The sequence below is a fragment of the Amblyomma americanum genome, unplaced genomic scaffold (assembly GCF_052857255.1).
Source record: "Amblyomma americanum isolate KBUSLIRL-KWMA unplaced genomic scaffold, ASM5285725v1 scaffold_37, whole genome shotgun sequence".
NCBI lineage: Eukaryota > Metazoa > Arthropoda > Arachnida > Ixodida > Ixodidae > Amblyomma > Amblyomma americanum.
In genome coordinates, this window is record NW_027526509.1 from 286,131 (window position 1) to 309,012 (window position 22,882).

The window sequence follows — 22,882 nt, forward strand, 5'->3', positions numbered from 1 at the left end:
ACCATGAATATGTTGTCTAGGAAGCGTTTGTAAAAAGCCGTTTTTGTTGGGTATGAGCGGATAAACTCCTATTCAATGCTATGCATATATATGTTGGCATAGTTTGACGCCATTTTCGTTCCCATAGCGGTACCACTCGTTTGTAGGTAAAAGGAGTTGTTGAATTAAAAAAAGTGGAGCTTGAGGACCAGATCAGTAAGTGCAGCGATGGTACTTTGGCTAGGAGCATCAGCGTTTTTGTGTTTTCCATAGGATGCGACCAGAGCTCGGATGCCATCATGCGGTATGTTGGTGTACAGAGACACTACATCAAGGGTAACTATATATATATATATATATATATATATATATATATATATATATATATATATATATATATATATATATATATATATATATATATATATATGCAAAGTTGAGAGACGCTTCATTTAGACAGGTTTATTTTGAGTCGACGTTTCGGACAGAGCCTGTCCTTTCTCAAGACTGAAGTTACAGCGATCTTCCTCCCGTTCTTGAGGAGTTGTAATTGGCACACATGTCCGCCACATGAAAATAGCAACAAGCAATCGGGTGCTGGAAAGAAGATGGACACAAAAGAAAAATACTAGAAAAGGGAGAAAGAGTAATAAATACAAAAGGAAAAACGCGCTGTCGCACCCGGTCCACCGAGAAGCCGCTGGAAGCGTGCAGAAAAAAAAGAGAAAGAAAAAAAGGAAAACGAGGAGCGGGAGGGGAGATTGGTCGCCCCTCAAGGCAGAGCGGCGGCGAGTACAGAAACAGACAGACGGTGGCGGATTCGCGGAGATGCGTGTACTCGCGTGCCGCCGGCCAAAACGAGTAAAAAAAAACAGAATAAAGCGCAGACATGGCAGGACACTTCCCTGGAGCCTCTTCGGCTGGAATAGTCAATGCGGAATCAGCGGCGCAGTTAGCTTAAGTAGAGACACGTGCACTGCGCATGCAAAAACAAACACACAAAATAAAAATAAAAAAGGCTACAAAACATCGGAGTTCGGGAAAGTGTCGTGGGGGAGGGGGGGGGGGGGGGGGGTAAACGTGAATGGCGGGAGCATTTAGGCAAGGGTTCTTCAACTGCACCCCGCTCGGCAAAGTGGTCGAACTGGGTGGGGTGGAGGTAAAGATGCGCTTTTTTATCCCGCGCACGCTGTCACAAACGTGGGGAATTCCAAGAAAACTCCAGGGAAAATGTGTCTGTCCCTAACCGGATATGACGCCATTAAAAATCACGTGACCATGACGTTACAGTCGTGACGTCACTTTTTTGGACCAATCAGCGTTTCCAGCCTACCGACCCGCAAACGCTTGTCTGGGGACCGCTGGCTGCCAGCAAGTATGCCCTGACAGTGGGCCTCTTCGATTTTCTACGCTCGGGCAGCCCGCTGGCTGCCAGCAAGTTAGCCCCTGACAGGAAAACGCGTCATGGTCACGTGAGCTGGCAGCCACCGGAAACCGTAAGGAAAGTTTCGAGCAGCCGGATAGCGCGTCGGCGTCGTCTGCTGCGTCGTCTGCTGATCACTTTCATCATGTCGAGCGAAGAGGTAGCCGCACTTGCTGCGCTCACCGATTCTGTTGACCGGAGTGAGACCGTTGACTGCAGCGAAGATGACGACGGTGACGAGTGCGTCGTGCTTGTCTTGGCGGCTCATGTAGAGAGGCAGGACCGCCACAGGGTCCCACTCTATGTGGAGCGAGTCGTTCCCACATATTTAGAATTTGAATTCCGGAAGCTCTTTCGTGTTTCGCGAAGCTTGTGCGCAGATATCACTGGCGAATTTGAGGCATCGGCCTTCTACCCGCAAGGATGTCGAGGACGGCGCCAGGTGTCTGCTCACAAGACAATGCTAATCGCCCTGACCTACATCGGAACTCAAACAACGATGTACCAGATCGCCGACAAATTTGATGTCAGTGAGTCGACGGTACACGCGGCAATAAGCCGCATCTTGGATTTCTTGTTTTCGATAAGCAAGAGGGAGATATGCTGGCCGGACCCCGACGAGCGACAGCGCAGCAAGGCAGCTTTCTGCCAGATCGGCCGTCGCGGACGAGTGCTGCCGGACGTCATCGGGGCCATCGACGGATGCCATGTCCGCATTACTCGACCCTCGGAGTCGGAGGAAAGCTATTATAATAGAAAAAAGTTTCATTCGATCATACTCCAGGGGGTCTGCAATGCTGACATGGTCTTCATTGACGTCTTCGTCGGCTTCCCCGGCAGCGCGCACGACTCCAGGGTTCTCCGCGAGAGCTTCCTTTTCAAAGACGGAGAGTCTAAATGCGAAGGTGAGTTAAAGAACTTCTTATTGTTACATCACTAATGCGTGTTTAATACATGCATTATGCGCGGAAGAGAGTTCAGAAAACTGAAAGCGGCGCGCGCATATATGCAAGAGATCGATCAATCGTCTCGATCGTTCCCGCTTGCTTAATTAATTTAACCAAGCTGAACTGCGAGCAACAGCTATAGATATATTGATGCTCGGAATTACGAGTTTGCAGATATCTACATATGCTACGGTCGGTCATATACGCCGGAGATTCTCGTTAATTTTTATTTCTTACGTACATATAATATATGTGAATTAATTCGCGCAGGAGGATACCTTTTGGGCGACGCTGCTTATCCGTTGCTGCCGTGGCTGCTGCCGCCGTACCGTACCGCCAGTCCACGACCAACTGGCAGCCTTGGATGACGGCATTTAACAATGCGCACAGTCGGCAGCGCGTTGTTGTGGAGGGCAGCTTGGGCCTGCTGAAGGCGCGGTTTCAGCGGCTCCTCTACATCGACGTCGCAAGGATAAGCCAGGCGGTGCACATTGTGCTGGCAGCTTGCGTGCTGCACAACAAGGCAAGAAGGCGCGGCGACGCGATGGAAATGCTGGAAGAGGTGGACAGCGGAACCAACGTGTCGCCAACCGAGCCTGCCGACGACGACGAAGAGTGTGCTGTCTCGGCAGGAACTTTGCGCGACAGCGTGGCTCAGAGACTGTAATCGTGAAGTATATATGCCTCCTGTGTATGCCTTCCTTCATTTGTTTTTTCATTGCTTGAGTTTATATTATAATGCATGCATTGTGAGCTTCCATCACTCTTTTACATTTAAAGATAAAATTAAGGCTGAAAGCATAGAAATTGAATTATTTGCTTTCAGCAAAAATATATGTTAGCGTTATGTATATATATGTTGTCTGTTGGGACTATAAATGAAGCAACGCAATTGGCACTGTGATGATTGACTTGCAGCCTTTCAATCTTTTCTTTAAATGTAATGGAGTGGTCTTCCAAGATTTTTTTGCCAAGAGTATTAAATTTTTGTCCTTTTCATTTCTGTACTTTTGTATTTGCATGCCATTTCTGTTTTTTTTACATTGAAATATTTTTAATATACACTGCAGATAGATGATGTGGTGAAGAATGGCGTATTGTTAATTGCAACTGCGCTTAAATTAAATGGCTGTGACCGTTCTTTCTTACTTTATATCAAAAGATATGGTTTTACCTCATCACAGTAATATCCCAGGTGTTGATTTGCTAATCGGAATTGCTTTTTCTGTGGTTTTATTTGTCCCAGAAGGAACAGTTTTTTTTTTAGTGTATATATGGTCCTAATAGGGCATCAGCTGATTTTGTGCTGGGCTCATCTTCTGGTCCGTACTGCGAACTTCTGGCTGAAGTGGGATTTGCTAGCTCCTGCTCAGAACTTTTTGTTGTTGAATTGTCAGCCTTTTCTGTCGTTGATGTTCCTGAACCGTGCACTAACAAAATTTTTTAGCTGAATCATGATTTTTCATGCAATAAATCGCATAAATAGTACTTAATTTGAAAAAAAACTGCTTATTTATTAACCATACTCCACTAACACCTGTGGCCTGCCCTTAATGAGGGAGTATATCATGAGCCCATGGTAAATGAATGTGAGCTGTATAAGTTTCTGATATATGTTGTGTGTATTGCAACGCTTTGTTGTTGGTGGACCTATGTTTGCTCTGTGTTCTCACTATAGGCAAATCTAGCTGTGTGGTCCTGCAGGATGACACATTTTAGTGTAGGTTAATTTTTTCTGTTCTCTTCAGTTCTTGGAGTATGCTACTGCCTGCCACCTGCTTAATGTAGCAAGAGATATTGGTACACAAAATGATGTTCATGTGTGATGCTTGTGAAATAAATTTTCGTGCGTAAATCATGCAGAGTAGCCTTTCAGTTTTGTCTCCATATATGCTTGCATTCTTCCCCCTGGACAGTAAATGACAAGAGGCAGTGTGTAAGCTAAACTGCTGGAATATGAGACCGGTGTGCGACAGAGAAATTTAAGACAGTTATGCTCTACAAGTAATCAGAATGTATATTCAACTAAACACCGAGATCTTATTACATATGGTTGCAGAAGATGAAGCATTAGGATTATTTTAAGTACACACATATTGAAATTCAATATAATTGAGGATAAAAGACTAATTTACAAGTGTGCGTATACACGTGCACTTGCAGCCAATTAGTGGAAATATATGGAACCATACAGGTTGAAGCATGCATACAAAAGCAATTAATGAAAGTTATAAAAAATGGCTACTGCTTACTAGACGGAATAAAAGAAAAACTATGCATTAGTTAGGAGGCTTGGAGAATGATGGGAGGAAGAGGTTCATCGCTCAATTGCTCCAACCACCCCATTAAGTGCTTCACTCCCCTAGTGAGCAGCAATCTTTCTTCAATGGCCATCCACTGCTTTGTGTGTTAGCTTCGGGCACCGTAAGATGGCTGACAACATGTTCAAATGTGCATTGTGTCCTCTGAACAGTAAATGACAACAATAATGAGAGCTAAACTGCTGGAAGGATGGTGTGTGCTAGAAAAATTTAGACAAGTATGCTCTGGAAATTTTGTTGCCATCCAATTTATTATCAGTACACACAGAAACAAGTGATCAGAATGTCATTGCATGAAACACGCATGCAGATCTCTTTTAGAGGGTTGTAAAATTTATTAAAGTATGTACACAATATGAAGTGCAACCACGAACGAGATGAATATACGTGTGTCTAAGTGTACACACGCACACACACATACTACCTCAATGAAAAGAAAGGCGAACAACCCGGCGCCAACACGCCCCACTGTTGGAATTTCTTTTCATCGCGCTTTTACCTGGGTAGTACGAAAAAGACGTTAGAGTTGTCCTAGAATGTATCATGAACGAGTCTAATGTGTTTTTGCTGTCAGCGAAGTAAAACTGCGGTGAAAATAAATTTAAACAGCGGAGCGTGTTTGCGCTGGGTTCGCGTTTCTTTCCATCGAGGTAGTGCATAGCAACTTAGCGGAAATATACGGAACTGAACACAAACATATAACCAATTATCAATGAAAATTAAATATAAAAAGCGCTGACTAGACAAAAAACGAAACATTAAAACTAAGCATTATAGTAAGGAGGGCTTGGAGAGCGGACTGGAGAACGGATTGGGGAATGAATTGGGGAATGAGCTGGGGCATGTATCGGAGAACAGAGTGAGACAAGCTCGCGCCGGTCAAGTGCTTCAGCCACCCGCTCAAGAGCTGCAGTCCTCCCCTCTTCAGCAGCAACCTTCCTCCCTTCAAGAGCCATGTGCTCCCTGTGCCGCTGCTGTCTTTTAGCTTCGGCCACCTCAAGATGGGCGACGGCACTCTCGAGCACTGCACCAGAGGTGTCTGTCCTGGGCCTCTTCCTGGCTGGGCCTGGTTGCTGTTGCAGGGGGCTAGGCTGCGCGGATGGGCTTGGGGGCTGCGAGTCGCCAGCAGTAGTGCTGCCCCTGCTCGTGCTTGGTTGCGAGCTGCCGGGAATTGGGCTCGCTGTGGCAGTTACCCTGCTGGGGCCAGGCTGGGGGCTGGCTGCAGGTTCAGCCTGGCTGCTGGTGGCAAAACAATGCGACATCATTATGCACTCCTTGCACTAAAGAACAGAGACTTTGTAGTGCATATGTGTTATCCCTACACAAAGGGCACTGTCATTCATTTTGTAGTCATTTAATTTCGTACATAATTCTGCTGGCAGCAAAAGTCAGCTGAGAAACTTTGGTTTGGAGCCTCTTTCACACCATTTACGAAACAGGAATTAAAATTATATCAAAGGCTTTTCAATTTCAGTTTAGCCAAATAAATTATTTAGCAGTGCAGGTTGTTTTGTCATTTTGTTCAAAAAGGTCTACCCTATGAAATTAATCTGTCAAATTTATTGTTGTGCTCTAAAGAGCCATTAAAAAAATATAGGAGGAACTTTGTAATGCGCACACCACAGTTTCATTTACAAATAAGCTAGAGCACAGAATTTTTCAAGAAGTGCAAAGTAATTTCAACAGCTCAATGTCATTTCAAACGTATCAAGGTCTATTTTCAAAAAATTAGACCATTTAATTCCCAGTAATTCTCGATTGCCGTCAGAGATGGCACAATATCGCTCAAAACATGAAGCCTTATATATGTGGTGCCATTATGTTCGTAATGTATTGGGCCACTATTTCACATGTTGGCCACATTAATCAAGAAAAACCACTCATTTGTAGACAAAGTAAATTTTTTCAATGCATGTGACCTTCCATGTGCCCTTAAACCAGCTGTTTATTGCCTGCCATATCATTCTGGGCGAGGTTCAGTGGCTTCCCTACACACACCCTTGTTTCTCTGAAGGCCCTTCCTTAATTTGTAGTGAATTTGTTTCATACCTAACTGGTGGATGTAACTACTAGGAATGTGGCTGAGAATGTGCCATATATTTGTGGCAGTCCAGTTATTTTATTACTAGGAAACACACAGATATATAAGTTTTTAATTGTGTCTTCAAGTGGCATGTAGGACTAGAAAGGCCCATGACTGCAACACTCATGACAAAGAGTGCCAACAATTGCTTCCCTTTAGACAAGTATACAAGTCATATATCAAGAGACAAAGGTAAGGAACAAGGACTGCATGAAATGTGTCCAGAAACGGCGCAGTAGCTCGGAATACTAATAAACCTTACAAGAAGAAATATCGCTGTCAGTCGCCTATCAAAGACTTGTTAAACTATGCAAAACACGCATCTTTGCTCTGAACTTAACAGATCGAGTCAGTAATTAAACACACACACCAAGAAGTCATGTGCATGCTCAACACTACGCACACGGGGAAGGTGTACATCAGAGCTTTGATATCAGCCGTGATGATTTCTTGATTGCTTTATAATTATTGAGTGAATAGTCGGACAATGCGAAGAGCCTGTGCTTGTACATATTTAACCAACTGTGTGTAGCAGCCATAAATTTTGCTACCTAGATGTTTCAGTGTCATGCAAATCATCACGGCTGATATTAAAGCTCTGATGTACACCTTCCACATGTGCGTAGTGTTCAGCATGCACATGACTTCTTGGTGTGTGTGTTTAATTACTGACTCGATCTGTTATGTTCAGAGCAAAGATGCGTGTTTTGCAGTTTAACAAGTCTTTGATAGGCGACTGACAGCGATATTTCTTCTTGTAAGGTTTATTAGTAGTCCGAGCTACGGCGCCGTTTCTGGACACATTTCATGCAGACCTTGTTCCTTACTTTTGTCTCTTGATATATGACTTGTATCCTTGTCTAAAGCGAAGCAATTGTTGGCACTCTTTGACATGAGTGTTGCAGTCACGAGCCTTTCTAGTCCTACGTGCCACATCAAGACACAATTAAAAACTGAAAAATGACTACCGCTACTCCCCTAGCTTCAACATTCCCCTGATTTTATACTTGGGGAAACCCCTGGTAGTGTTTGATTTCAAATATGTTTTGCACGACGTGCACTGTCTTTTTCAAAAGCAACCAAGCAACTGGATTGGTTCTTTCGGCATGTAATGGAGCACATTGCACCCCTTAAACTTTAAATCTTTAAGGAAAACATTCCTCACTATCTGAGGCCATTTGCTGTGTAGTGGTGCCATAAGGATTCCGCTATATGGCTAGGAGGCAAACCCAATTTACTAGTTCTTATTTCGGCAATGCCTGTGCTACAGTGCATGTAAATTCCCTGTCGCACTTGTCGTGTGCAGAAAAAAAAATGACCCACTCTTGGACGCTCCGGACGAGTCCTGGCCCCAGCAGGTAGGGTGGGTTGATGCTGTGAGCTTTTTCAAAAATTTCAGCGAGCTCCCTGAGGACAAAAAAAAATTATGATCCATTTGACACATATATATGACATCACTTAATATGTGTACAAACACATTATTTCATGCATAAAGCTTGACATATCTACTCAGCGACGCAAGACACATGTATAGCTAGCTTATAACCATGGCCGGCAAGCATAATGCCCGATAGTTGCCCAGCAGCAAAGCTGTTGACATGAGCACAAAGTCCGGGTTCATGCCTCTCAGCAGCTGTATGCAACTGACAAAAAGACAGTCAATTTATCTGCCCAAATGTTGCTGTGTAATCTATAACACCCTAAAATTACAACAGGAATTACATTATTTAGACAAAAGATGTCCAAAATTGGTACAGTTAATTATTCTGTCACAAAATCTACCTGCACCAAAAAAGTAAAAAATGCTGCAACATTCTTAATTCACAGGTTTGTGGAATGACTAAACTGCTCCAGGGGCAAAAGTCACGTATGTAGAATCAGGAAGACAAAGTTTTTCATTCAGTAGAAGTTAATTATCTCTACTGAGATCATGTTCTACGTATACTTACTCTTCAAACTCGCATGTTCTCCGGTCCGCCCCTGACTGGCTATTATGCTGTCGCACCATTTTATATTTTCTCTCTAGATTTCTCCACTTGTTCTCAATTTGCGAATGGGTCAAATGGCAACCGAATTTGGAATTCACTAAATCTGCCAAATTTTCCCTGAGTTGTCTTTTAGTTTTTAGGCGTTTAGAAGGGTCTGATTTGAAATTTTTATATTCTTGAATCAGGAAAAGAACTTTGGCCCGAGGCCTCGGGCTCGATGGTATGTGGGACGGGGGCTGCCGGCGCATTCAGCCAAACCTGCACGTTGTCTGCAACCAAAGGAGAGCATATATATGTTGCGCATTAAGTACTGATCAAATATTGCATATATACATACAAGCGAGAAAGGTACACGTACGTACGTACCTGCTGTCGCATAAAGGCGCTGGTTTCCGTGGACAATGGGTGCACCGGTGTCGTCGACTGCCTCAAAAATTTCTCTCTCCACACCTTCCAAGATGATTCCCAGAGGCGCGGCCATCTCCTCCAAAATGAACGTATGAAGTGAAAGCGTTGGAAAGGAGGTGACGTATAAATAAGGGCCGAAGAAGATGCAAAAGATAGCATGCAGAACGAATGACTCCTGCTAGACATACGTAAACCGCCAAAGAAACAGAATAAGATACTACCCGTAAGCTTACACGCGCACGCATGCATGTCGGCACCAAAGTGATGCCGCACGGGTGCCGAGCAGAGCTAGATGCCGAAGTGCTGTCCGAAACAGAACGATATCGCTCAACCTCTGCAAGAGACGAACCAAATTTAAGATATGTTGATACCAGAAGAGAGATATCGATATCGTAGACGCCACAAACTAAGAATTAGATACCACTTAAGCCAGCAGCAAAAAGCGCTACAACGCATGCACGCCGGCACATATGCTTGCATGCACATCAGAGGAGCGCGCCGACACGCGCGTACATGTGCTGCAATAAAACAAGACCGGAAACCAACCGCGTGGAGTTCACGAGATAACGGGTGCATATCGTATATGAGACGCCCGTGTCTCATATATACGATGCATCCGTTAATTATCTCGTGAACCGCGTCTCACGAGTGTGTACGGGACGCTCGGAGCGCGCATGCCGATACGATCGAGCCGAAACCCAGAGGTGCGAACGAAACAGGCGTCGTTAGTGGTCGCTGAGCCTGCAAGAGAAAAAAAGCAAATATATACAATACAGCTGTACCCGCCGCGCAAACGAAAAGATATAAGCGCGCTAACGAGTTTGAGAGAGATAACGGCGCGCCCGTCTGAGACGCCACGCAGAACTGCCGAAATTTGCGATATGATATCCGAAGCGCGGCCATCGTCGTTCGAAAAACAAATCGGGAGCGTCCGCTGAACCTGCAAGACACGCAACAAAGATAAATACGGCTGATTCAAGAATAGATATATCGTAGACGCCGCAAGAAGAGAAGGTTACCAGCTGCAAGCCAGCGTACAAGAGCACTCACGCATGCATGCAGTTTAGAGAGATGCCGACGTGAACATAGTAAAATAAAATACGACCGGAAACCAACCTATCTTCTCAAGTAATCAAGAGAGGAAACAACGCTTCGCGCGAGACGCCGCGCGGAGATGCCGAAATAGGAAGCGTCAGTTGAAACGAGTAAACAGGATGCGGCTCGGAGATTCCACTCGAAATAAGATACGGTTAGGAAAACAGCACAGATACGAACGCGAACGCCGTTTCTGCGCCCTAGCTATTAACCACCCAAGCTGTCGCGAATGCGCCTCCCTCCATTTTGCCGTCTGCTAGCCGCAAGAGCGGAGAGCTGTGGAACTAGCAGACGACGCTGCCAGCACAAAATCGTCCTGGCGAGTCTGGCTGCCAGCTGGCAGCCCGAAACCGCCCAGCCAGAGAAAATCGAACGCGTTCTGGGTAGCCACCGGAAGTGGGCGGAGCAGCCCGAGAAAATCGAGCGCCTGGCGGCGCGCTCTGGTAGCCCGCGGGCTGCCTGCGGGCTGCCAGAGGTGGATAATCGAAGAGGCCTAGTAAGTCGCGTCATGATCACGTGGACTGGCAGCCACCGGAGACCGTAGAGCAGCCGGCTCTTGCGTCCGCGTCGTCTGCTGATCACTTTCATCATGTCGAACGAAGAGGTAGCAGCTCTTGCTGCGCTCACCGATGCTGCTGACCGGAGTGAGCCCGTTGACAGCAAAGATGATGATGACGAGTCTGTCGTGCTTCTCCTGGCTTTAACTTTTTCCTCCCCAGGAGTCTCTGTTATGTCTTGGGCACCTGTTGATAATGCAACAATCAGTGATCATCTACCGATTAGTTTCAAGTTTGCGTGTAAATTAACTCTTCCTGAGCGACATCAGCGCACGTGAATATATTACAGTTGCTTTAAAGACACGCTAAAATCAGCCCTCCAAATCACTTCAGACACTTGCGCTCAGAAAAAATGCCGAAAGCAAGGCTGCACATCTATGTTCAGTACTGAACCATGCAAGGCAAAAGTCTGAATTTTTGGTTAAGAGAACCAAGGGTGTAATCGCGAACAATTGGTGGAATGCTGAGTGCACGCGTGCATATAGACGACGGAAAGCAGCTTGGAAGAAACTTCTCATCAATCAATGCCCAAAAAATTGGTTGGATTATAAGTATGTTGCAGCAACATTTAAGCGCACCGTCGCCCGTGCAAAGGAGGAGTATAATACAAATCATCACGATTTTCTTTCACAATCAGGAAATAAACGAGCTTTGTTTAATTTCATGAGGTGCAACAAGGTGATTCCACCGGCTGCCAACATTGAATCCTTCGTTGAGTCCCCTGCTGACATCGCAAAGGCCTTAGAGGATATTGCGTGTGGCTTAGAGCTTCGCTTTACATCTGCCTTACCTTCTCCTACTATATTCACATGCACCTCAAGTGATTTCACTGAGGTCTCTATGCCTGAGCTGTCGCAAATTGTTCTGCGCTTATCCCCAGCGGCTCCTGGCCCCGATAAGGTCACTTCATCTATGATCAAAATTTTGTTCAATGAATCTCCTGCAGACCTGTTGGCTCTAGTTAACCATTCTATTAAAGCTCCTTGGATACCGCATGAGTGGCGTCTTGCTGAAATAGTTCCACTGCTTAAAAAGCAAGGGGAGGGCTTAACTTCAGACAATATACGCCCTATTTCCTTATCATCGAACCTAGTGAAATTGGTGGAAAAGGTCCTACTCAGCCGTGGAATGTCATTCATTTCAGAAAATGCTATATTGAATCCATGTCAAATTGGTTTCAGGCCGGGTTGTTCAATTTGGTGTGCTCATACTGACCTAGAGAGTCGTATTAAATTAGCTCGCAATAGAAAACAGTTTGCTGCGCTTGTCACCTTGGATGTCAGTAAAGCATACGACAGCGTTGAGCACTCGACTCTTACTAAGATTACAGGAACTGAACTTCCGAAGCTATTTTGTAGCCTAGATTTCTGCTTTTTTGAAAAATAGAGAATTTTACTGCTGCCAAAATGGTGTTTCCTCAAGGAGATTTCCACAGACAAGAGGCGTACCGCAAGGATCAGTTCTCTCACCTGTTCTTTTTAACATTTTTCTAAGCTCAATTCCGTGCATTCAAAATGTGAAAACTTATGTGTACGCTGACGATATTGCATTTTTTGCAACAGCAGGTGACGTTCACACTCTTTATCGAAGCCTGCAAAATTACCTCAATGTTCTTGACAACTGGTTAGGTAGAATCCATCTGTCCCTTAATGTGAAGAAATGCGCATTGTTAGTATTTCCAGTTTCTGTTCCTGTAAATATCTGCCTGGTCTATAGAAATAACACAATACCTCAAGTTCAGACGGTGAAGTATCTCGGAGTAATATACGACTCTACTCTTTCCTGGCGGGCACACATTGAGCAACTTTCTGCAAAAGGAGTTCGGGCCATTGGCATCCTGCGTAGGCTTTGTAGTGCTAGCTCAGGCATGAGAAGGCATACACTTCTAATGATTTATAAAATGTACGTCAGCCCAATTTTGCAGTTCGGGTGTGTTTTATTCTCAGGAGCTCCTGCCTATAAACTTCGCCCTCTTGTGCTGTTGGAGCGTAAGGCGTTGCGCCTTTGTCTAGGGCTTCCAAAATATGTCGCCAATGCTGTTCTGCACCTTGAGGCGCGAATGCCATCGTTATCGGCTAGGTTTCGCCTTTTAACAGTTCAGACATTTTTAAAATTGTGCGACTCACCTCTTCACGCTTCCAGTATATTATTTCTTAGTCAACCTTCCGCCTTTTTTAGTGCTGCCTGGTCTCGTTTTCATACCCCGCAGATATGTTACGTGCAGTCCCTCCTTGATCCCATAAATATTCATTTCACAGATATCCGCCAATTGTATATCAACTCATCATCTGTCCAGATTGAATTCGATGACATTTTCCTATCGAATGCAAAGCTGCAGCCCTTCCCGCTTCTTCAGGGTCTGTTGCAGGACCACCTAAGGTCCTTTCCCTCTCATGTTCTTATTGCTACCGATGCCTCGCAGGATCACGAAACGGCAGGTGTGGGAATTTTTTCGCCTTCACTGGTTTGGTCTTTTTCTCTCCGTCTTCCTGACTTCACTCCCAATTTTCTGGCTGAATTATTAGCCGTAATCTTAGCCTTACGAAAATTAGAAACTACCGTTTCCCAGGTTGTGGTTATGACAGACTCTCTGTCCATTTGCTCTTCCTTATCCTCACCCACTGAGTGTCGGGCATTACACCTCTTTAAGTTCCTGATTCCGCTCCATCTAAATTCGGTAAGGTTGCTTAGGGTACCAGGCCACATGGGGTTTCACTTAAATGAGGTTGCAGATTCCTTAGCAAGAGCCTCTCTCTGTGGCCCAATTGGTGCTGTCCTGCCAACGTGTGCATATACAGCTGCGGTGAGGTTTCGCAGCTACACAATATTTCAGGAATTTGCTGCCTCGGCTCTTACATCATCTCCCGAATATCAGCATCTTCTGCATCCTTGGAGTAGAAAAGACTGGCGCTCACGCAGACTAGAGGTCTCTTTCACGCGCTTGCGTTGCCGGGTTCCCGTTCTAAATTTCTACCTTCACAGATCTGGCCTGGCGGCTTCCCCACTGTGCCCTTTTTGTGCCGAACCTGAGACAATAGATCACTTCCTGCTGTTCTGCCGCCGCTTTTCTCATTTGAGGAAGCGTCTTTTGCAAATTCCATTTCATCAACGGGGCTTGCCTGTGTCCTCCGCGGTTGTTCTTTCCATTGGCGCTTCTTTGCTTGGAAGAAGCGACAGGAGTGTGCGCTCTGCTGTGCAAAATTTTCTTCAAGAAACGCAGCGCCTCCCATTCTAATTTCTTCTTCCCGCTCTCAGTCAGTACGACATTGAAAAATTACAGACATTGTATACTATTTTGCACATTAAGCCATTGTCCCGTCTTCGATCTCCAAGTTAACAGGACCCATGTGCTTCCGTCTTCCAATCTATCAGGCTACATCCTATTACCATTCCTTTTCCTGTCAAAACTTTCCTGTAACCAGCAATTAACCGCCTGTGTCTTGGGCACTCCCCCGTAGTGGGTATGTGCCAGCAATGTCTGAGGTCTTCCTTCCTTTCTTCTCCTGGCGGCGCATGTAGAGAGGCAGGACGGTCACAGGGTCCCACTCTATATGGAGCGAGTCGTGCCCACATATTTGGAATTTGAATTCTGGAAACTGTTTCGTATTTCGAGAAACTTGTGCGCAGATCTCACTGGCGAATTTGAGGCGTCTGCCTTCTACCCGGAGGGATATGTCGAGGACGGCGCCAGATATCTGCCCAGAAGACGATGCTCATCGCCCTGACGTGTACTCAAACCACGATCGATGTACCAGATTGCCGACAAATTTGGCGTGAGTCGACGGTCCACGCTGCCGTATGTCCGGTATTAGATTTCTTGTTCTCGATAAGCGAGAGAGAGAGATATGCTAGCCGGACCACGACGAGCGACAGCGCAGCAAGACGGCTTTCTGCCAGCTCGGCCGTCGCGAACGAGTGCTGCCGGGCGTCATCGGGGCCATCGATGGATGCCATGTCCGCATTGCTCGACCCTCGGAGTCGCAGGAAAGTTATTATAATCGAAAGAAGTTTCATTCCATCATACCCCAAGGGGTCTGCAACGCTGACATGGTTTTCATAGACGTCTTCGGCGGCTTCCCCGGCAGCGCGCACGACTCCAGAGTTCTCCGCGACAGCTTCCTCTTCAAAGACGGAGAATCTAAATGCGAATGTGAGTTAAAGAACTTCTTATTGTTACATCACTAATGCGTGTTTAATACATGCATGATGCGCGGAAGAGAGTTCAGAAAACAAAGCGGCGCGTTAATTTTTATTTTTTACATATGTGAATTAAATCGCGCAGGAGGATACCTTTTGGGCGACGCTGCGTATCCGTTGCTGCCGTGGCTACTGCCCCCGTACCGCCTATCCACGACCAACTGGCAGCTTTGGATGGCAGCATTCAACAATGCGCACAGTCGGCAGCGCGTTGTGGAGGGCAGCTTCGGCCTGCTGAAGGCGCGATTTCAGCGGCTCCTCTACATCGACGTGGCCAGGATAAGCCAGGCGGTGCACATCCTGCTGGCAGCTTGCGTGCTGCACAACAAGGCAAGGAGGTGCGGCGACGCAATGGATATCTTGGAGGAGGTGGACAGCGGAACCAACGTGTCGCGAACCGAGCCTGCCGGCGACGAGGAAGAGAGTGCTGTTTTGGCAGGAACTTTACGCGACAGCGTGGCTCAGATACTTAATCGTGAAGTATATATATATGCCTCCCATGTATACCTGCCTTCATTTATTTTTCGTTGCTTGAGTTTTATGCACTGTGCGCTTCCATCACTCCATTACATTTAAAGCTGAAAGCAGAAAAATTAAATTATTTCCTTTCAGCAACAATATGTTACCTGTTGGGACTATAAATGAAGAACGCAATTGGCACGTACGATGATTGACTTGTAGCCTTTTCTATCTTTTCTTAGTTGAGTGGTCTTCCTAGATTTTTTGCCAAGAGTTTTTATTGTCCTTTTCATTTCTGTACTTTTGTATTTGCATGCAATTTTTCAGTTTTTTACATTGAAATATTTGTTATGTACATTGCAGATCGATATGTGGTGAAGAATGGTGCATTGTTAATTGCAACAGCGCTTTAATTAAATGGCTGTGACCGTCCTTTCTTACTTTATATCAAAAGATATGGTTTTACCTCATCATAATAATCTCTCAGGTGTTGATTTGCTAATGGGAATTCCTGTTTAGTGCGGTTTTATTTGTCCCAGAAGGAATAGGTTTTCTTTTAGTGTATATATGGTCCTAATAGGGCAGCTGGTTTTGTGCTGGGCTCATCTTCTGGTCCCTACTGGGAACTTCTGGTTCTGATGTGGGATCTGCTAGCTCCTGCTCAGAACTTTTTTTGTTGAATTGGCAGCCTTTTCTGTTGTGTGGTAATGGTGTTCCTGAACCGTGCACTAACAAAATTTTTTAGCTGAATCTTATGATTTTTCATGCAATAAATTGCATAAATAGTGCTTAAGTTTAATGAAAAACTTTGCTTAATTATTTATCATACTCCACTAACACCTGTGGCCTGCCCTTAATTAATGAGGGAGTATATCATTAACCCATGGTAAGAGTTTGAATGTGAGCTGTATAAGTTTCTCATATAAGTTGTGCATATTGTAACGCTTTGTTGTTGGTCTTGTTGACGCTGCTACATTTCAAGCTCTGTGTTCTATGGGCAAATCTAGCTGTGTGGTCCTGCAGGATGACACATTTTAGTGGAGGTTAATTCCTTCTTTTTTCCTTACTTCTTGAAGTATGCTACTGCCTGTCACATGCATAGATTGCTTAATGTAGCAAGGAATATTGGTACACAAAATGATGTTCATGTGTGATGTTCGTGAAATAAATTTTCGTGCGTAAATCGTAGAGAGTAGCCTTTCAGTTTTCTCTTCGTATATGCCTGCATTCTGCCCCCTGAACAGTAAACGACTAGAGGCAGTGTGTAAGCTAAACTGCTGGAATAAGGGTGTGCAATAGAGAAATTTTAGACAATTACGCTCTACAAGTAATCAGATGTATATTCAATGAAACACCGAGATCTTATTACGTATGCATGGTTGTAGAATATATGGAAAGGTGAAGCATTAGGATAATTTAAAGTACACACATATTGAAATGTAATAGAGGATAAGAGACAAATTTACAAGTGTGCGTATACACACACACACATGCAGGCAATTAGTGGAAATACGTGGAACTGAACAGAATGAAACATACAGAAGCAATTAATTAAAGTTATAAAAAATGTCAACTGCTGACTAGACGGAATAAGAGAAAGCATTAAAAACTATGCATCAGGAGGCTTGAAGAATGATGTGAGGAGAAGGTCCATTGCTCAAGTGCTGCAGCCACTCAATTAAGTGCTACACTCCTCTAGTCAGCAGCAATCTTCCTTCAATGGCCATCCACTGCTGTGTGTTAGCTTCAGTCACCATAAGATGGCTGACATGTTCAAATGTGCATTGTGTCCCCTGAATAGTAAATGGCAACAAGCATGCAAGCCAAACTGCTGGAAGGACGGTGTGTGCTAGAGAAATTTAGACAAGTATGCTCTGAAAATTTTGTTGCCATTCAATTTATTATCAGTACACACAGAAACAAGTCATCAGAATGTACATTACATGAAACATGCAGATCTCTTTTAGAGGGTTGTAAATTTTATTAAAGTATGTACACAATATGAAGTGCAACCAAGAACGAGGGGAATTTACATGTCTCTAAGTGTACACACGCACACACACATACATAGCAACTTAGCGGAATTATACAGAACTGAACACAAACATATAACAGCAATTATGAATGAAAATTATAAAAATAAGCGCTCACTAGACAAAAAACGAAACATTAAAATTAAGCCTTATAGTCAGGAGGGCTTGGATAGTGAATTGGAGAATGAATTGGGAAATGAGTTGGGGAATGAGTTTGGGCACGTATCGGAGAATAGAGTGAGGCAAGCGCCTGCCGTTCCAGTGCTGCAGCCACCCGCTCAAGAGCTACAGTCCTCCTCTCTTCAGCAGCAACCTTCCTCTCTTCAAGAGCCATGCGCTCCCTGTGCCGCTGCTGTCTGTTAGCTTCGGCCACCTCAAGATGGGCGACGGCACTCTCGGGCACTGCACGAGAGGTATCTGTCCTGGGCCTCTTCCTGGCTTTGCTTGGTTGCTGTTGAAGGGGGCTTGGCAGCGCGGATGGACTTGGGAGCTCCGAGTCTCCAGCAGTAGTGCTGCCCCTGCTCGTGCTCGGTTGCGAGCTGCCAGGAATTGGGCTCGCTGTGGCAGTTACCCTGCTGGGGCCAGGCTGGGGGCTGGCTGCTGGTGGCAAAATAATGCGACATCATTATGCATTCCTTGCACTAAAGAACAGAGACTGCAGTGCATATGTGTAATCCCTACACAAAGGGCACTGTCATTAATTTAGTCATTTAATTTCGTACATATAATTCTGCTGACAGCAAAAGTCAGCTTGGAGCATATCTTTCAAAACATTTAGGAAACAGGAATTAAATTGCTATCAAAGGCTTTTCAATTTCAGTTAGCCAAAAAAAATATTTCACACTGCAGATTGCTTTGTATTTTTGTTCAAAAAGGTCTACCCCATGGAATTAATCTGTCAAGTTTATTGTTGCGCCCTAAACAGCCATAGAAGGAACTTTATAATGCTCATACCACATTTACATTTATAAAGAAGCTAGAGCACAGAATTTTTCAAGAAGTGCAAACTAAATTTAACAGCTTTAATGTCCTTTCAAATGTATCAAGATCCATTTTCAAAAAGTTAGGGCATTTTATTGTCAGTAATTCTAGATTGCTGAGAGCGATGGCACAATATCGCTCAAAACATGAAGCCTTACATACGTACCATAATGTTCTTGATGTATTGGGCCACTATTTTACATGTTGGCCACATTAATCAAGAAAAACCACTAATTTGTAGACAAAGTCAAATTTTTCAATGCATATGGCCTTCCATGTGCCCTTAAGTTGTTTACTGCCTGCCACATATTCTGTGCGAGGTTCATTGCCTTCCCTACACACCCCCTTGTTTTTCTGAAGGCCCTTCCTTAAATGGTAGTGAATTTTTTTTTCATACCTAACTGGCGGATGTAACTGCTAGGAATGTGGCTGAGAACGCGCCATATATTTGTGGCAGTTCAGTTATTTTATTAGTAGGAAACACACAGATATACTCATGTCTTGGTTTATATTTCTTGATTAGTTTATAGTTATTGAATAAATAGTCGGAGTGTGCGAAAAGCCTTATACATATTCAACCTTGTGCTTGTACATATTCAACCAACTGTGTGTAGCAGCCATAAATTTTGATACCTAGATGTGTCAGTGTCATGCAAATCATCACGGCTGACATCCAAGCTCTGATGTACACCTTCCACGCGTGCGTACAGAGTTGAGCATGCACATGAGACTTCTTGGTGTGTGTGTTTAATTATTGACTCGGTATGTTATGTTCAGAGCAAAGATGCATGTTTTGCAGAGTTTTACAAGTCTCCGTTATGCGACTGGTGTTGAACAGAGATAGTTTTTTTTTTTGTAACGTTTACAGTAGTCCCGGCTACTGCACCGTTTTTGGACACATTTCATGTAGTCCTTGTTCCTTACTTTTTCTCTTGATAAATATGGCTGGTATCCTAGTCTAAAGCAAAGGAATTGTTGACACTCTGTCATCAGTGTAGTGCTGCAGTCATGGGCCTTTCTTGTCCTACGTTCCACATCAAGACACAATTCAAAACTGAAAAATAACTTCCGCTACTCCCTACTTCAACAACTTCCCCCTGATTTTATGCTTGGGGAAACCCCTGGTGATGTTTCAGTTCAAATATATTTTGCACGACATGCACTGTGTTTTCCAAAGGTAACCAAGCAACTGGGTTTGTTATTTAGGCATGTAATGGAGCACATGCATGTCACCCCTTAAACCTTAAATCTGTAAGGAGAACCATTCCTCACTATCTGAGGCCATTTGCTGTGTAGTGGTGCCATAAGAGCTCCACTATATAGCTGAGAGGCAAGCCCAATATACTAGTTACTTATTTCGGCAAAGCCTGTGCTAGCTACAATGCATGCAAATTCCCTGTCGCACTTCTCGTGTGCAGAAAAAAATGACTCACTCTTGGATGCTCCAGACAAGTCCTGGCCCCAGCAGGTAGGGTGGTTGATGCTGTGAGCTTTCTAAAAAATTTCAGCGAGCTCCCTGAGAACAAAAAAATATAGGATCCATTTGATACATATATATGACATCACTTAATATGTGTACAGCTCTTTGCAAACACACTATTTTATGCATGAAGCTTGACTTATCTATTCAGTGAGACAAGACACATGTAGAGCTACCCTATAACCACGGCACGCATAACGTCCGATAGTTGCCCAGCAGCAGAGCTGTTGACATGAGCACAAAGTCTGGGTTTATGCCTCTCAGCAACCGTATGCATTTCACAAAAAGAGGGTCAATTTAACCACCCAAATGTTTCTGTGCAATCTATAGCACCCTAAAATTACTACAGGAATTACATCATTTAGACAAGAGATGTCCAAAATTGGTACAGTTATTCTGTCACACAATCTACCTGGACCCAAAAAGTAAAAAATGCCGCAACATTCTTCACAGGTTTGTGGAATGACTTAACTGCTTCAGGGGCAAAAGTCACGTATGCATGATCAGGAAAACATAAGTTTTCCATTCAGTAGAAATTAATTTACTCTTCTGAGATCACGTTCTACGTATACAAGTAATACTTACTCTTCAAAGTCGCATGTTCTCCGGACCGCCCCTGATTGCCTGTTATGGTGTCACACCGTTTTACATTTTCTCTCCAGACCCCGCCACATTTTGTTCTCAATTTGCGAATGGGTCAAATGGCATCCGAATTTTGAATTCACCAAATCTGCCAAATTTTCCCAGAGTTGTCGTTTAGTTTTTAGGCGTTTAGAAGGGTCTGATTTGAAATTTTTATATTCTTCAATAAGGAACATAACTTTGGCCCGAGGCCACAACTCCTCAGGCCCGGTGGTAGATGGGACGGGGGCTGCCGGCGCATTCAGCCAAACCTGCACGTTGTCTGCAACCAAAGGAAAGCATATATGTTGCGCACTAAGTACTGCATGATCAAATATTGCATATACATACACAGCGAGAAAGCTATATACGTACGTACCTGCTGTCACACAAAGGCGCTGGTTTCCGTGGATAATGGGTGCGCCGGTGTCGTCGACTACCTCAAAAATTTCTCTCTCCACACCTTCCAAGATGATTCTCAGCGGCGCGGCCATCCTGTATCTCCTCCGAAATGAACGAATACGAAGTGAAAGCGTTGGAAGGGAGCTGACGTATAAATAAAGGACGAAGGAAGTGCAAAAGATAGCATGCAGAACGAGTGATTCCTGCTAATCCGTAAACCGCCAAAGAAACGGAATAAGATACTACCCGTAAGCTTGCACCAACACAGGCGCACGCATGCATGTCCGCACCAAAGAGATATATCGCACGGGTGCCGCGCAGAGCTGCCGAAGTGCTGTCAGACAGAACGGTATATATCGCTCAACCTCTGCAAGAGACGAACCAAAGATACGTTGATACCAGAAGAGAGCTACGGATATATCGTAGACGCCGCAAACTAAGAATTAGATCCCCCTTAAGCCAGCAGCAAAAAGCGCTACAACGCATGCACGACACATATGCGTGCATGTCAGATGGAGCGCGCCGACACGCGCCCGTATAGGCTGCAATAAAACAAGACCCGAAACCAACTCCGTGGAGTTCACGAGAGATAACGGATGCATATCGTGTCTCATATACGATGCATCCGTTATCTGCCGTGAACCGCGCGCGTCTCACGCATATACGAGGTCGACGCTCGGAGCGCGCGCGCGCATATGCCGATACGATCGAGCCGAAACCCGGAGGTGCGAACGAAACAGGCGTCGTCAGCGATCGCTGAGCCTGCAATAGAAAAAAGCAAAGATATACAATACAGCTATAGCTGATACCAGAGGCGATGATAGACGCCGCGCCCAAACGAAAAGATACAAGCGCGCTAACGAGTTTGAGAGAGAGATAACGGCCGGCGTGCCAGTTTGAGACGCCACGAACTGCCGAAATCGCAAAGCGCGGCCATCGTCGTCCGAAAAACAAATCGGGAGTGACCGCTGAACCTGCAAGACACGAAACAGATAAATACTGCTGATACACGAATAGAGATATCGTAGACGCTGCAAGAAGAGAAGATATATAGTACTGATGTCAGCCGATGCAGACAGGATTTGTGTTGACCTCTCTGAACTAAAGTTCGTGATGAGAGCGTCTCCAAATACCAACTGTAAAGCTGATCATAGGAAGCTTTCAGGAAGCCATCATGTTTTCAAAATTGGGTGCAAGCTCAGGATTTTGGTGCCGACTCCTCACCACCTTCAAACACCGCACAGCAGGTACCATTACCAAAGACTGCCCTGTGGTATAACCTCGACACCAGAAATTCTTCATAGGAAGTTCACGCAGATCTTGGAAGGAGTTTGATGGCGTTTTTAAGGCCGAACAAGACTTTCGCCTGCACTAGGTGCTAGGCTTCATCGTGAAGCGATGACGCTAAGCAAGGCAAAGTGCTGTTTTTCGGTCCAAGAAGTATTCTTCCTTGGCATGGTTTTTGGCACTGCGGGTGTGCAGCCACATCCTGAAAAAGTGTGGGCCATCACAGAATTTCCCCGACCACAGAACATAGCAGGCGTTCATTCTCTTCCGGGAATTATGAACCATTTCGCTAGTTTCCTACCAGATGCAGCAGCAATGAGTGCACCTCTACATAGCCTTCTATGCAAAGACCACAACAGGTCTTGAGGACCACAATAAGAGCAAGCATCCTGGTAGACCAAGGAAGCAATCAGCTTGGACAGGTGCCTCACCAAGTACCACCCCTGTTACGGCACAATAGTCTCGGCAGATGCTTCATCACATATATGGACGTCTTGGTGCTGTATTCCAGCTATCTGGGGAATGACGACCGGTTACATATGCCTCGAGATCGTTGACAAAGACGGAACAAAAATACTTTCAAATTTCACCACCTGGCCGGCGCACTGATGAGGGCAGCTG

At 44.9% G+C, this 22,882-nt stretch overlaps 2 protein-coding genes and 1 long non-coding RNA gene across 4 annotated transcripts; 1 reads left to right on the top strand and 2 right to left on the bottom strand.

Annotated features, from left to right (window-relative positions):
• The first annotated feature begins 1,396 nt into the window (after positions 1 to 1,396).
• On the top strand, positions 1,397 to 4,311 carry LOC144112054 (uncharacterized). Its single transcript, XM_077645132.1, has 2 exons — positions 1,397 to 2,307; positions 2,620 to 4,311. Exons 1-2 carry the CDS (start codon positions 2,300 to 2,302, stop codon positions 3,014 to 3,016), a joined length of 405 nt encoding a protein of 134 aa, XP_077501258.1. The 5' UTR covers positions 1,397 to 2,299; the 3' UTR covers positions 3,017 to 4,311.
• Positions 4,312 to 4,954: 643 nt separating this feature from the next.
• LOC144112048 (uncharacterized) lies at positions 4,955 to 10,705 on the bottom strand. Of its 2 annotated transcripts, XM_077645122.1 has the most exons (5): positions 9,571 to 10,704; positions 9,108 to 9,483; positions 8,703 to 9,010; positions 8,077 to 8,160; positions 4,955 to 5,909 (listed from the first exon to the last, which is right to left on the bottom strand). In XM_077645122.1, exons 3-5 carry the CDS (start codon positions 8,987 to 8,989, stop codon positions 5,435 to 5,437), a joined length of 846 nt encoding a protein of 281 aa, XP_077501248.1. In that variant the 5' UTR covers positions 8,990 to 9,010; positions 9,108 to 9,483; positions 9,571 to 10,704; the 3' UTR covers positions 4,955 to 5,434. The 2 variants fall into 2 exon arrangements, with proteins under 2 accessions (XP_077501248.1, XP_077501249.1); XM_077645123.1 differs by having other exon boundaries at positions 4,972 to 5,906; positions 9,108 to 10,705.
• Positions 10,706 to 17,390: 6,685 nt separating this feature from the next.
• On the bottom strand, positions 17,391 to 21,487 carry LOC144112052 (uncharacterized). Its single transcript, XR_013310183.1, has 4 exons — positions 20,952 to 21,487; positions 20,537 to 20,855; positions 19,905 to 19,987; positions 17,391 to 18,087 (listed from the first exon to the last, which is right to left on the bottom strand). It is a non-coding gene; the product is annotated as an uncharacterized LOC144112052 (long non-coding RNA).
• Positions 21,488 to 22,882: the final 1,395 nt, after the last annotated feature.